This window comes from Lepus europaeus, chromosome 1 (genome assembly GCF_033115175.1).
Source record: "Lepus europaeus isolate LE1 chromosome 1, mLepTim1.pri, whole genome shotgun sequence".
In the NCBI taxonomy this organism is placed as follows: domain Eukaryota; kingdom Metazoa; phylum Chordata; class Mammalia; order Lagomorpha; family Leporidae; genus Lepus; species Lepus europaeus.
This window is the reverse complement of record NC_084827.1, coordinates 53,063,617-53,076,598: the sequence shown is the minus strand read 5'-3', so window position 1 is coordinate 53,076,598 and position 12,982 is coordinate 53,063,617. Positions and strand designations below refer to the sequence as shown.

Genomic DNA, 12,982 nt, shown 5'->3' with positions numbered 1-12,982 from the left:
AAAAATTTTCGTTCCCATTTCTTCTGTCAATACCATCGGAGGAGTGACAGGCATATACGTTTTGGATATAACTTCAAAAAGGAACAGCAGAGCAGTTATTAGCCTCATGCTAAGAAGTAATTTTCCCTTGACCATCTAGACAACCTGGCTTAGTGTCTAATGTGCTGTTACAGTCTCCATATTGGATGTTGGCCTTGAGAAAAATGTATTGAAATAAAGAAAATCATCCCCAGCAAGATAGCTGGTAGGATTTTTTGAGAAGCTGTAGTCATAAGAGCCATTTAACTACTTTAACCTGTATAAAAACTAAAAGTATTTGTAAAAAGAAACTAGAGATGAAGAAAAGGAGATTATTTTATGCCAAAGGTAAGATTCAAAGGACAAACTAGCTGGCACCGCTATAGCTCAATAGGCTAATCCTCCGCCTGCGGCACCGGCACACTGGGTTCTAGTCCCTGTTGGGGTGCCGGATTGTGTCCCGGTTGCCCCTCTTCCTGTCCAGCTCTCTGTTGTGGCCCGGGAAGGCAGTGGAGGATGGCCCAAGTGCTTGGGTCCTGCACCCACATGGGAGACCAGGAGAAGCACCTGGCTCCTGGCTTCGGATCAGCGCGGTGCACCGGCTGTAGTATGCCAGCTGTAGTGCGCCAGCCGCAACGGCCACTGGGGGGTGAACCAACGGAAAAGGAAGACCTTTCTCTCTGTCTCTCTCTCACTGTCCACTCTGCCTGTCAAAAAAAAAAAAAAAAAAAAAAAGGACAAACTAAATCTACCTCTTCTGTACCCCTCCCCCATATGTATCTTCTCAAATTCTGGACCACCATATGTACCTTAATTATTTGTTGGAGTAAATATTCTCCAAGTTGAGTTTCTGACTTTGACAGAAGACATTGGAAGACTACATTGCATGAGTCATGGAAAGAGAGAATATCCAAATATCCATGAGGTCTTAGGCCCTTAAATTCTGTGCTGATCTATCCTGATCCTTTGTGATGGCTCCGTTTGCATAAAAATGAAGTGTTAATGAATCTGAGGGTTCAGGCAGTGTCTGGGTATCTAGTTATTTATAATACTATGTTAGTTTGGATGTTCACAGCTTTCCTATCTTAATGGTTGCACAGTGTTTCTTTTATTCCCTTTGAGTCCTGTGCTCATAGCACTTGGAAGGCAAAGGTCACTTCAGAGTTTATGTAGCCTGATGACCTCCTGTTACAGATGAAGGCTTTAGGGCTAGGTGAGGTTAAATGAGTTGCTGTCTGGTAGTCAGACTACAGCTGGAGCGGAACTCTTCTGATAGTGTTACTTTTCCACCACACTGCTCAAACTCGATTTGGATGGAGTGGCTGATAGTTTTGGTAGCGTAGTGCTGGAACCCACAAAGCATTCCTCACACAAAGCTCATAATCAGATCCTGGTTACTGTCTGCATAACCAAAGCATTTTGGCAGCTCCTTTCTTAGTTTATCTTTTAGAGTACTTAGGAGAGTTGTCTATGGTATTTGCTTTTATACTTTGTTTTTCTGTTTTAACTTCACAGACAATTTGAAATGGTTATTCCCACTGAAGACTCCGTTATCACAGAAATGACATCAACGTTAAGAGACTGGGGAACCATGTGGAAACAGCTCTATGTGGTTGGTACATTTTTAATGGTGTGAGTTTAGGTATAGATAGTTGTTCTAAGATGTATCTGAACATAACCAAATGTGAATAATGTTTCAATACCTACTATAATTCACTAGGACTCCACGAGTAGTCAGGAATATACATCTTAATAAGACAGTCTTATAATCTATCCACTGCACATGGATTTTATATATTTTTTTCAAGTACCACAGAAATATATAAGATTATTTTTCTGGCATGTTACCAAATAGGATGGTTTACATGGACCTAGTAACTCGTGTTGGACTTCCTGGATATTTTTAACTTTCAAGGAGAAATTAACTTATTTTTGTATAATTTTATTGACAGTGGTATTTCATCATATTCTGATTCTCCAAGTAATTCACATGTACTCTAAGTAACAGACTTCTTAGCCAGAATCAATTAGAATATTCTGAATGCACTACAGAAAATGCTTCTTTAAAAATATTAATTAGAAGTATGTATGCATGCCTTTTTTACTTATTATAAGTAATTATATTATTGAGAACTTACTGTGTAACAAACCCACAAGGAGTAGTCCATATACAGATGCTGCATTTCATTTAATCTTTAAACCCGTCAAGGACAATAGTAACTATGATTACCTCCAGCAAACAAATTAGAAAGATGAGGGATAGAGAGTGAAGTACTTATTGTGGACCAAGTGCAGTCTTCCCCTTTTGTTTGTAGTGGAGAATTTCTAACTTGCCCTGGTGGATACCTCACACTGTGGAAACCACAGAATATCTTCATTCTGGTTTTTTCCTATACATACATACATGTGATAAAATTTAATTTGGTGCAGTAAGATAGGAACAACAATAACAAAAAAATTAAAAGCTGTAAACATATTCTGTAATAAAAGTTATTTGAAACTTAGAGATTATTTATTTCTGGAACTTTCCATGGAATATTTTCAGACCTTGATAGACTGATGGTAACCAAACTCTCGGAAAGTGACTGTGTGGCTAAGGGGTGCTGCTGTACTCAGAAAACTGGCTGAGCTGGGACTCCCCTGGCAGTCTGGTGTGCTCCCTCTGAACTGCTACATACTGGGAAGTATGAGGATAGTGCAGTATTAAAGAAGAGAAAATAGATGCAATTTCTGCTTTTATTTTGAAGAAATTTATAGAATAGCTTAATCATGTGCAAGGATTCATTCTGAATACAAAGGTATACTTATCCTGACAAAATGATTTGCAACAGTCTATCAAAGAGAAAATCCAAATTAGTGAGGGGCATTGGCACAAAATGACGGCTTTTATTGCCTTTTACATCCAAAGAGCCATAGGTATTCCGTTCAGGTAAGATGTTAAAATGTCACTGATGAAAACCCTTTGATGTTGGCGTTTTCTGCTTATGCCTTTCTCAAGCCGGTGGCTTCAGGACTCAGTATGGAAATCCATAAGACAATGTTCGACAGATTGCCAGAGTGTAGCCTTGGTAAACACAAAGTCAAAAGAACTGACCTCCAACATTCAGTGTTAACATGGTACAAAGGGAATGCAGATATCCTTTTTAGATTTTATAAAAATATATACATTGCAAAGAATATAAAACCCAAGTATAACTTCACTTAAAGGGACATTATGTGTGGCACTAATGCTCAGAAAAACTGAAACGTTTGAACCACTGCATCCTAAATACTCAACAAGGGAAAGTTATAAAAATAAAGATAGTATAAGTATCATCTACTAGTAGAGCTAGAGCACCAGTGCTTCCTTTAATGTGGCAATTGCAGGGGAACAAAGATGAATGTATCTTGATTTTGCCTTATCTAGCTATTTTTAATCTGCTTTTAGAGTTGCAACTATTTTGAGGACATTCGTGGATACTTTGAAAATCCATGTGTAGTACATGCCAGAGCCAACCTCTCTTCCTGATGTCTCAAGTAGTATGAAAGAGAAAGAATTTTCCAAAAAATTCCCTGGATACTGGAATATTGTCAGTTATATTAGGAGCAAAAGGAAACTTTAACCCAGAGATACCACATTTTTGACGTTGAGAATGAAACTGACCTGAGCATGTCATACTTTGTGATTTCTCTTTTTCCTGATGAAAATATTTTGGTTTGCATTTTTCATTCTTGACTGTACTTAGGGAGCTATCCATGTTACTTTGCAACAGTTTTAAAACACTTGGCTTCTCTACTTGAAGATGTTTGATGAGGGTAATAATATTTTCTAAGTTGTAAGGTATTAAATGAGATAATATATGTCAAATGGCATAAAAGCACATGGTAAATGTTACTCTTTTAAATAACATCACTAAAAGCCCAAATAATGCTCTTTTAAATATAACTTATTAGTCTATCAGTAATATAACCACCACAAGTTTAGGAGAAACACAGTAGCCGTCTCTTATTGAATATTTTCATGCAGGCTCTGAGCTCTGTATATTTTACAGAGTTCCTTGTATTTTATATCTCTCTTCCCTCGGGTTCTGCCAGATCGTTTTTATTCCTGAATCTTTTCAAAGATAATTTATCTGGGGTCCCACATAAAGTGGTAGAGCCTGAATTTAAATCTAGCTCCACTGCTGCCCAAATGTGTGCTGCTTTAAGGCAAATAAAAACTTACCCATTCTCTAAAATGCTGAAGAGCTCACAATTATCTTTTCATTTGACTTTTGTTGCAGGAATTTCTAGATATTGTTTTATTCTAAGTGTTTGATTTTTTTAGCCTACCTCATTCATTTCACACTAAATCAGAAACATTTTTCATATTTCTCTGTTGAGTTTCTAATCTAAAGAATCACAACTGTGTGACTGCATGTGGAACCTTGTGTGTAGTTTTTTTTCTCAGTAGTAGGGCCTGTTGGTTGAGCAGGCCTGTGGTATGTCAGGATGACTGCCTCTCTCTGCCCTTGGTTTTGTTCCCTAAAGGGCTAGCTGGCTGAGCAGTTCTTATTTTTATAAAGGACCCTGCTTCCTTCTCATCTCCACAAAGTATTAGAGATGACATCATAGACAGTGCAGTCTATCCTAATAAAAAATTGCACAGTGCCCTCCCCAAGAGCAGGCAGACAATGGTCTCATGTGACAGTTCAAGAGGATACTGGCTCTCTCCCTTGCAACAAGAGATTTTACTCATTTTATGCCATCCTTACAGAATTTTATTTTCACCTAAGTGGGCTTACAGCTCCTTCCCACTGCTGAGTTCTTAAGTGGCCTCTTGATTTTTCATACTTATTTTGTAAGCCCTAAACAGAACCCGTCTCTCAGTGTCCACAAAAACTGACACCTGTGCTTGAAGGTAGTCATTCATTTGTTTGTTCATGCATTCTCCAGCTGCTGGGGATGCACAAGGTAGATGGCAGCCATTGTGATGGAGGCTTGCAGTCACATAGCACAGGCACTGACCACAGCACAGTTATAAGAGTATCAGAGCATTGTGGTGTAGCTGGTAAAACCACTGCCTGCAGTGCTGGCATCTAGTCCTAGCTGTTCTGCTTCCAATCTAGCTCCATGCTAATGAGCTTGGGAAAGAGGTGGAGGGGAGGATGACCCAAGTGCTTGGGCCCTGCACCCATGTGGGAGACCCGTAAGAAACTACTGTCTCCTGGCTTCTGTCTGGTCCAGCCCTGTCTATTGTGGCCATTTGAGGAGTGAACCAGCAGATGAATGATCTCTCTCTCTCTGTGTCTCTGTCTCTCTCTCTCTCTCTCTCCCTCCCTCCCTTTCTCTCTATAACTCTGCCTTTCAAATAAATGAAATGAATCTTTAAAAAAATTTCCCTAAAAGTTTAAAAAACATAAGAGTACTGTGTGACAGAGCCCTCGTAATAACTTAAAAGGTAGCATAAATGTGAGTACAGGTTGAGAAATAGCAGAAGAGGCTCATCAGAGTGCATTAGAAGTTGAGAAGAGAGTAAGAATAGTCCTGTCTCAGAGGACCACGGATGTGATCCTGGAGAATTCTGGTTTCCATGGCAAACATATCTACCTGCACAGTACATGGAGCTCTTCAAGACCCCAATTACTGATCAAGCAGAAAACATGTCAGTACTTTTTAAAATACTTCAAAATGTTACATTATGACATAGCATATTTACCCCTCACATAGAACTTGGTATTTCTGGCTGCTTGTAGGTGGATGATAACCTCAGTAATCTAGTCTACTAGCAACTTCTGTGGTTAAGAAAGATGGATATAGAGTTTAACCTGAATGTCTCTGGGCTAAAATATAAATAGCCTGGTTTGGGTATAGAAATAGTATTTATCATAAGCTTACTCTGAATCAAGCCCAATACAATAAAATTCCTAGTATGTATTAGTCACTCTTTTTGTCACTATGAAAAATACCTAGGAGAAGCTACTTATGAAGGAAAGAGGTTTGTTTTGGCTCACAGTCCAAGATAGGGTGAGCCTTACTGGCAGAGTGTAGGATCACATGGTGAGTCACCAGGAATAGAGACCAAACCCACTCATTGTAGAGGTCTATGTGGTCTGTCCTTAGAAAGCCACCATGATTCCATGGGGGACTCCACCCTAACAACTTAATCCAATCTGAACATCTCCCAATGTGCTCACCTTCAGATACCTTAATTGGATTAAGCTTCTACCCTTACTTAATCCATTAAGCACTAACATAAGACTTTGGGGACCAAGTTGTTAACACATGGACCTCTGGCGGACACCCGGACCAATTCCCAAACCACAGCATGGTAACAGCTGATGTTTTCATGGTATTTATTCTAGGCTAGTCAGCCCTCTGTATCAACAGATTCCTCATCCATAGACTCAATCAGTTACAGATTTAAAAAATTGGAAAAAAATTTCACCTATACTGATACACCACAGACCTTTTTCTTGTCATTCTGTAAAATGACAGTGTAACAACTATAAACATTGTGTTTACCTTGTATAAGCTGTCCTAAGTAATTTAGAGGTGATTTAAGGTATATGGGAGGATACACATAGTTTACATTCAAATATTACCATGATTTTATAAAGGGACTTGAGCATCCAGAGCTTTTCATATCTTCAGAGTATCCTGTAGCCAATCCCTTGCAAATACCAAGGGACAACCTTCCTGGCTCATAACTCCTCATAACAACCAATAAGGTAGGTACTGTGATTCTTATATAAACAGATTACATTGCCAGTAATTTTCAGCCAGTAAATGGCAGAATTAGAACTCAGACCAAGGTCATCTGGCACTAAGTCTGTGCTATAAAACTCCCTTCGTAACTGTCATCATTGATCTATAGAACAATGTTGCAGGAAAATAGTTCTGCCCCTGTTTCACAGATGACAGAGCTCAAACTCACAGACTATAAAGCTAGTGAGTGTCCACATCAGCATTTGAAGTCAGGCATTTAACAGGTCTTCTTCCACCAAGCCACATAGCTTAATGAGTTTCACATGACTTTAAAAAATAGGAAAGAAAGCAATGCGTTTTTTTAAAGGTCTCAGTGCCACTGCAGTCCATCAATGAATGAGTTTGAACACCCTCCATGTGCCCAAAAGCTGATGGGAGAGCCAATAAAGCATTAAGACAAACAGGCAAGAAATAATTGGAAAATGATTTTCCTTTTCATTGGTTTTAGTTGCATGCAGTCAGTCATGTCACAGAGAAGAGAGAAAAGAATAGGAACAACAATTGCCAGGGAAGATATCCTGACAGAAGTGTGGATTAGGCTGGGACTTGGAGGACAGTGGAACTTGCCTGGAACCAAGGAAAGGGCACTTAAAATGGAAATACAGGCAGAGTATATAAAGCATGGAGCCTGGGCCCAGTGTCAGGTGTGGAGGTGTAGTGAGAAACAGGAACACCGTGTCTGATGGGGGAGTGTGAGAAGTAAAGCTGGATCCTGGACAGGAAGACAGCATTGTGTTGCTTGCATGAAAATGCATAGCACACTGAATGCACTGACGGACAGTGCAGCAAGAGTTCGTCTGTTAAGAGAATGTGTCCATAAAGCAGCAAGCACACAGAGACAGGATGGCACGCCTCCTTCCTTTTCCATATGGGGACTGACGACCAGCTCTCCACATTTCCATGTTTCATAGAGAAATGAAGGTGATCTCTTCCACCGGCTGTGGCACATCATGAATGAAATCCTGGATCTCCGGCGGCAGGTGCTGGTGGGCCATCTCACCCATGACCGCATGAAGGATGTGAAGCGCCACATCACTGCCCGCCTGGACTGGGGCAATGAGTGAGTACTGAGCCTTGCAAGGCAGTCTTCCATGGGTGAACACAGCAGAAACGGCGTAGTATGAGCAGGGTCTGGTGATATCACTGCAAAAAATCACAAGGAGTTTTTCCAGCATTCCCTTTCTGATGCTTAGTGCTGGCTACCACTGGGAGAGCCAAGAACCTTGGCCTCTGAGGCTGGGGTGCCACTAAGACATCATTTGTTCTCCAGTGCCCTGTGTGGTCTGATGGAGTGCCTGGGCTCAAAGAAAATCAACAGTTCACAAGGATTAACTAGCTGTGGCTTCTGGCTAAAATGGGTCTTATTTTCAAATGGGCCTTAAGTTTGGTATATGCTATTTGCTTTTAATAAATACCTTTTCCATATTACAGCAAGAGGGAGGCATTGATGTTAACAGCTTCAGCTAAGAGTCTCATGACAGGTACACCACTGGGGCCTTTTATTATTGCTGTGATTAGTCCTGAAGTTCATTTTAGCCATTTTGAGGAGCTGCTTAGGAGAACTCAATGAAAAACTGTTCTTGACTGAAGTTTGCTTTTAAATAAAACTGTGATTTATTTAAAATAACAGCCAGGCACTTAAGTAGTAAATCTGAGAGTAAAAAGCTCTGACCAAAGCTGATATAATACTAAGTATGAATATTAATATAGGAATGAGAGATTAGAATAAGCCAACTTTGCCCATGATCCTAGATCACATAAGGCTTGGTTGAGGTAGTGAAGTGGTTTCTTAATATCGCATGTGGTCATATCCTCCTGTTCTTTCCTTGCCACAAGGCCCCATTTTCTCTGGATTTTCAAAGGATCTTAGAGCATCAAAAAATGAGAAAAGAAACAGCAAAGAGAACTTGGCAGAAAATGAACCACAGATAAATTTGCCTCTTACTGAATCTGGAGGAACCAGTGTGAAACTAGAATGCTGCTTCCACTTCATAGGAAGGAAGTCACTTGATCAGCAGCTGGGTTTGATGCCTGCCAAGATGTTATAGACTACAGATACCAATACACAGGCTTACAAACAGATTTTAAACTTCCATCTCACTCAGAGTACGGCTGGTATTTTTTTTTTTTAAATACAATGTGCCATTCATCTTTTTATGGCCAGTGAATAGAATTGCCTGATTTATTTATCTCTGGAGGATCCATTCCTGTGAGAAATAAAGCAGGTGCGGAGTGGTAGCAGGAGAACTGGACTTGAAACACTGCTTTTTTTAAGACTTGAGAAAATTAATGAACTTTTCTTGACTTTAGGAGGTCCAAGGGCCCTTTGAGCTCCAGGATGATCAGATTAAACATACATCCTTCCTCTCACAGACAAGATTTGCCAGCCGTTTGCATGGAGCTTCCAGTCTTGCCATAGGAGGTGGAGAAGTACTAAGAGGGTAGCTCTAAAGTACTGTTGGAGTGTGCCCTGTGCTGCCTGCCTTTCGTGTTTTCCTTCATTATTTTGAAAAACCTTTGAGTTTCCACTGAATGATAGTGACTCTTAATCACTATGCTCATCCTCACTTAAAGCATTTGTTTGTAAATAGAAGGAAGTTGGGTAGAGTTAGTTTATCAAGAACAACTTACAGGGATAGACATTTCGCCTAGCATTTAAGCTGCCTGATGGGATGTCACTAACCCGTGATCCACATCTGGGTCCCTGGGTTCAATTCCTGGCTCCAGCTCCTGACTCCAGCTTCCTGTTTTGCCGACACCAGGGTGATTAGCTCCCTGCTCCTCGAAAGGAAAACTGGATAGATTCCCTGTTCCTGGCTTTGGGCCCACTCAGCCATGGCCTTTGTGGTCACTTGGGGAGTGAACCAGCAGATGGGAGTACTTTTCCAGACTCTGTCTTTGTTTTTTCTACTCAAATCAGTTTTTAAAATACTTTAAAGTATACAGGAATGTGTACATAGGTCATGAACAAATGCTGCATCATTAAAAATATGATATAGAGCAAGCAAGAAAATACTTTTTTGGTATTATGAAGGAAGATGATGGATTAAGTAAAGGGAGAAAGGAGGAAAATCATGACTGGATCATGACTCAGGTTCTGACTTACATAAGTTCCAGCTTATGCTTTGGGCAGTTCTGTGGCTAATTTATAGTAAGTTGGTAAACCATTGATGCATAAAAATGAGTAGTGTAATATATTCATCCTCAAATTCATGAATTTTCTGGCTCTCATTCTATTTTCTTTAAATTTCATTGACCACTTACTTGAAAATGACTTTCAGCTTAGAGATTATGTATTTGCCTTTAAGTATAAGTTTGTTTTCTTCTTGAATAGTGCTAAGTAGAAAGCCAGGGAAGATCCTTCTCTTGCCATTTCTACGAGATGAAACTACTCTGCAAAATTGTCCGTCCACACATAAATCTGTGGATGAACGTAAATGAAGAATGTGTTCAATGTCAAGTTGTACGTCAAACTGTAGAAGAGTGTTAAAGAGAAGCCCCCTGGATGTGGGAGCCTGGGGAGGAGGAGGAGATAAATCATTTTGTCCCCAAATGGTGCCAGTCAAACAGGTGCTCTCACCTGGGAGTTTCAGACAGATGTCTAGCGTTGGCACTTGTTTCTGTGGCTCACAGAGTCTTCTGATGTCCTTTGACTTTGCTGCGGAGATATTACAGGAGAGATCATCTATTTATACCTACTCCTGGTGTCACAGAGTAACTTAGTGACCGGTTTGATACAAGACTTGATTCTCTCTGCCACTCCACTACTGGCTTCCTGTATCCTTCCTGATGTCCCCCCATCTTGTTGTGACTATTTTCATATCATTTCTCTCTGCCTTGTAAAGCAGTGCCCTGATACTGTAGGCTCAGAAACCTGAATCAATGTTTTGTTTTGTTTTGTTATCCTAAGGGTATACCTAGGAGTTGACAAAATAACATCAAATAAACACAAATAAGATACTTCATAGCAGCCAGGACTCCAGGCAGCTAGTGGAAGTTGGACTGTCAAGACTTAGGGAGAAAGGGACTTGCATAATACAGATTACTGAGCCTGAACGCCCCTGGAGGTTCTGGAGCCCACAGCTGCTACAGAACCTGTGTAGCTGCAGCTGATCTGTACTCAATCCTGCAATGGCACAGTTCAGTTGTCTTTCAAGTAAATTTTCCATCCATGCCACATGGCCAATGCTGCCTGAATTTCCAAGTTCAAGTTCACAAAGAAGGACTCTCATTGATAGCCAATAGCTTACTTCAGTTTGGGCTATACATTTTATACCAGCTTCTCATATGTCACTTCCAGTTCATGGAGTATTTGTCCTTAGGTCAGATGCCTACCCGCAGGCTGGTCAGCTGTGGCTCAGGAAGGGGTGATAGTCAGGTGACTGTCTCATCTGTCACCCACCTCCCAGTAGATAATGTAGGCAGGGAAGCTTCTCATATGAGGAGTTTGGGGTTTGGCAGGCAACACAATTCAGATGTGGTTCCGTGTCCTCCTTCCTTTGCTGGATATTGTTGCAGCGGCAGCACTGACTTGCTGTAAAATGAGGTCTTGGACGGTAGTGCTGTGATTTTGTCTTGGAGGAGATGGAGAATGGGGACCAGCCCCTACCAGAAGTATGGCTGAGGATATAACATGGGAGATAAGGGTCTCTAGAAAGCAAATCACAGTGCTTGTTATGATTTTAAAGTTCATCTACAGTTCAACATGATCACTTTGTGTTTTCTTAAAGGGAAATGTAGGAAAACTAAGAAACTGTCTTAACATCTGAAAGACAATTCCTCAAGAAAGTTGACAATCTTCTAATCTTCTTAGAACAAATATCCCTCAGGGTGCCTGGGCAGTTCCGGCCTTGAAGTAGACACTGAATTAATGAATTTTACTTATGAAACTTTAGTGAGATTTTGTAAAGGGAATGAAATTTCAGTATTCTTTGTAAAATTCCAAAGTAAGAAAGCTGTGGTTCTGTAATTGGAAGTGCAGGGCCCGTGGCTTCCATGTCAGAGCCATGATGTCAAAGGGATGCAGAATAAATGATCTCTAGAGAACTAAGCTTGGGGCCTGGGGTGTGGTTACTGAGGGAATTCTGGTGAAGAACAAGATCTCCGCACTGATCCTTTGGGCATTACAGAAGCTTCGTGAAGCTGTGGGACGGTCCCAGGTGGTTCCTGAGAGGAAGGTTGACATTGGTGAAGTGCAGTGGTGGGTTCTCTAGGGGAGGGGTGTTCCCAAGGCCACTGGAGGGTGGGGTGAGAACCTAGCTAGAAGAAATTCTTACTTTCTTCTGTCCATCCTAGTAAGCACACTTTGCAAGTCACTTTCCACATCCCATCGAGGCTTAGAGTACTTAGAACACTTGTCAGCACAGCAAGCCACATGTCAGCTGAAATGACACTTGGCCCAAGAGATTAAACCGTTTGGCCTCTCCAGGCCTGCACTGTGCTGCCCAATTCCTGTTTCCTGCCCTTGCTGAATGTCTCATAATGGCCTAGCCAAGAACCTGCCCTGAGTGAGAAGTATGCCCAGGTTGTCAGACTCCCATTAGAAGCAGGTTAACTCTGGGCATTTTTTGCTCTTTGGGGGCTAAGGCAAATCATAAAAGCCCAGACTCCCTCTCCTATACTCCCATTTCCAGAGCCAAATAATGTCTAGCTCTAGGTTTTCACCCCATTGTTGTGTGGAAGGGCTTCTCTGATGATATTTTTAGGATGCTGAAGGCTCCCCATAGTGTACAAAGGCCCTCAGTGGCAGAAACCCTTAGCATCCTCTCTCAGTTTGTCTCCCTGAGTCACCTTCTGTTTCTCAAGAATGGCCAAGTGTTGTAAATTATGCTGACAAAATCATGTGGAGTAAAATGGGGAGAGGAACATGGTGGGTGATACATCCAACTTCAAGGAGATGCAACAAAAATATTAACTCCTACTGTCTTACACAGAGATGACTTTTCTCCCAAACTTTTGCCATTTGTTTTCTAGACAACTGGGACTGGACCTGGTGCCTAGGAAAGAGTATGCAATGGTGGATCCCGAAGACATCAGCATCACTGAGCTCTACCGATTGGTAGGTATAGGAAACCTTGACTCACAGCCTCACTGCTAATTTTGTGGTTTCCATGGCACTCTTCATACTTGCTTGATTTTTTGGGAACAGGATGTTCCAGGTTTAATTTGGAGGGAGTAAAGAGAATTGAGAGTTGAGGTGACCATGCCCTGAGTACAGTACTGAGACACTTTACTCATC

The 12,982-nt window shown here is 41.1% G+C and overlaps 1 protein-coding gene across 3 annotated transcripts in view; it reads left to right on the top strand.

The window, feature by feature from the left end:
* DOCK4 (dedicator of cytokinesis 4) overlaps positions 1-12,982 on the top strand; it is a 530,859-nt gene that overhangs the window by 242,701 nt on the left and 275,176 nt on the right. For all 3 annotated transcript variants that reach the window (XM_062177670.1, XM_062177599.1, XM_062177537.1), the window contains exons 5-7: positions 1,534-1,630; positions 7,656-7,804; positions 12,718-12,802. In XM_062177670.1, the coding sequence (XP_062033654.1) occupies positions 1,534-1,630; positions 7,656-7,804; positions 12,718-12,802 (331 nt within the window). The remainder of the gene's footprint in view (positions 1-1,533; positions 1,631-7,655; positions 7,805-12,717; positions 12,803-12,982) is intronic.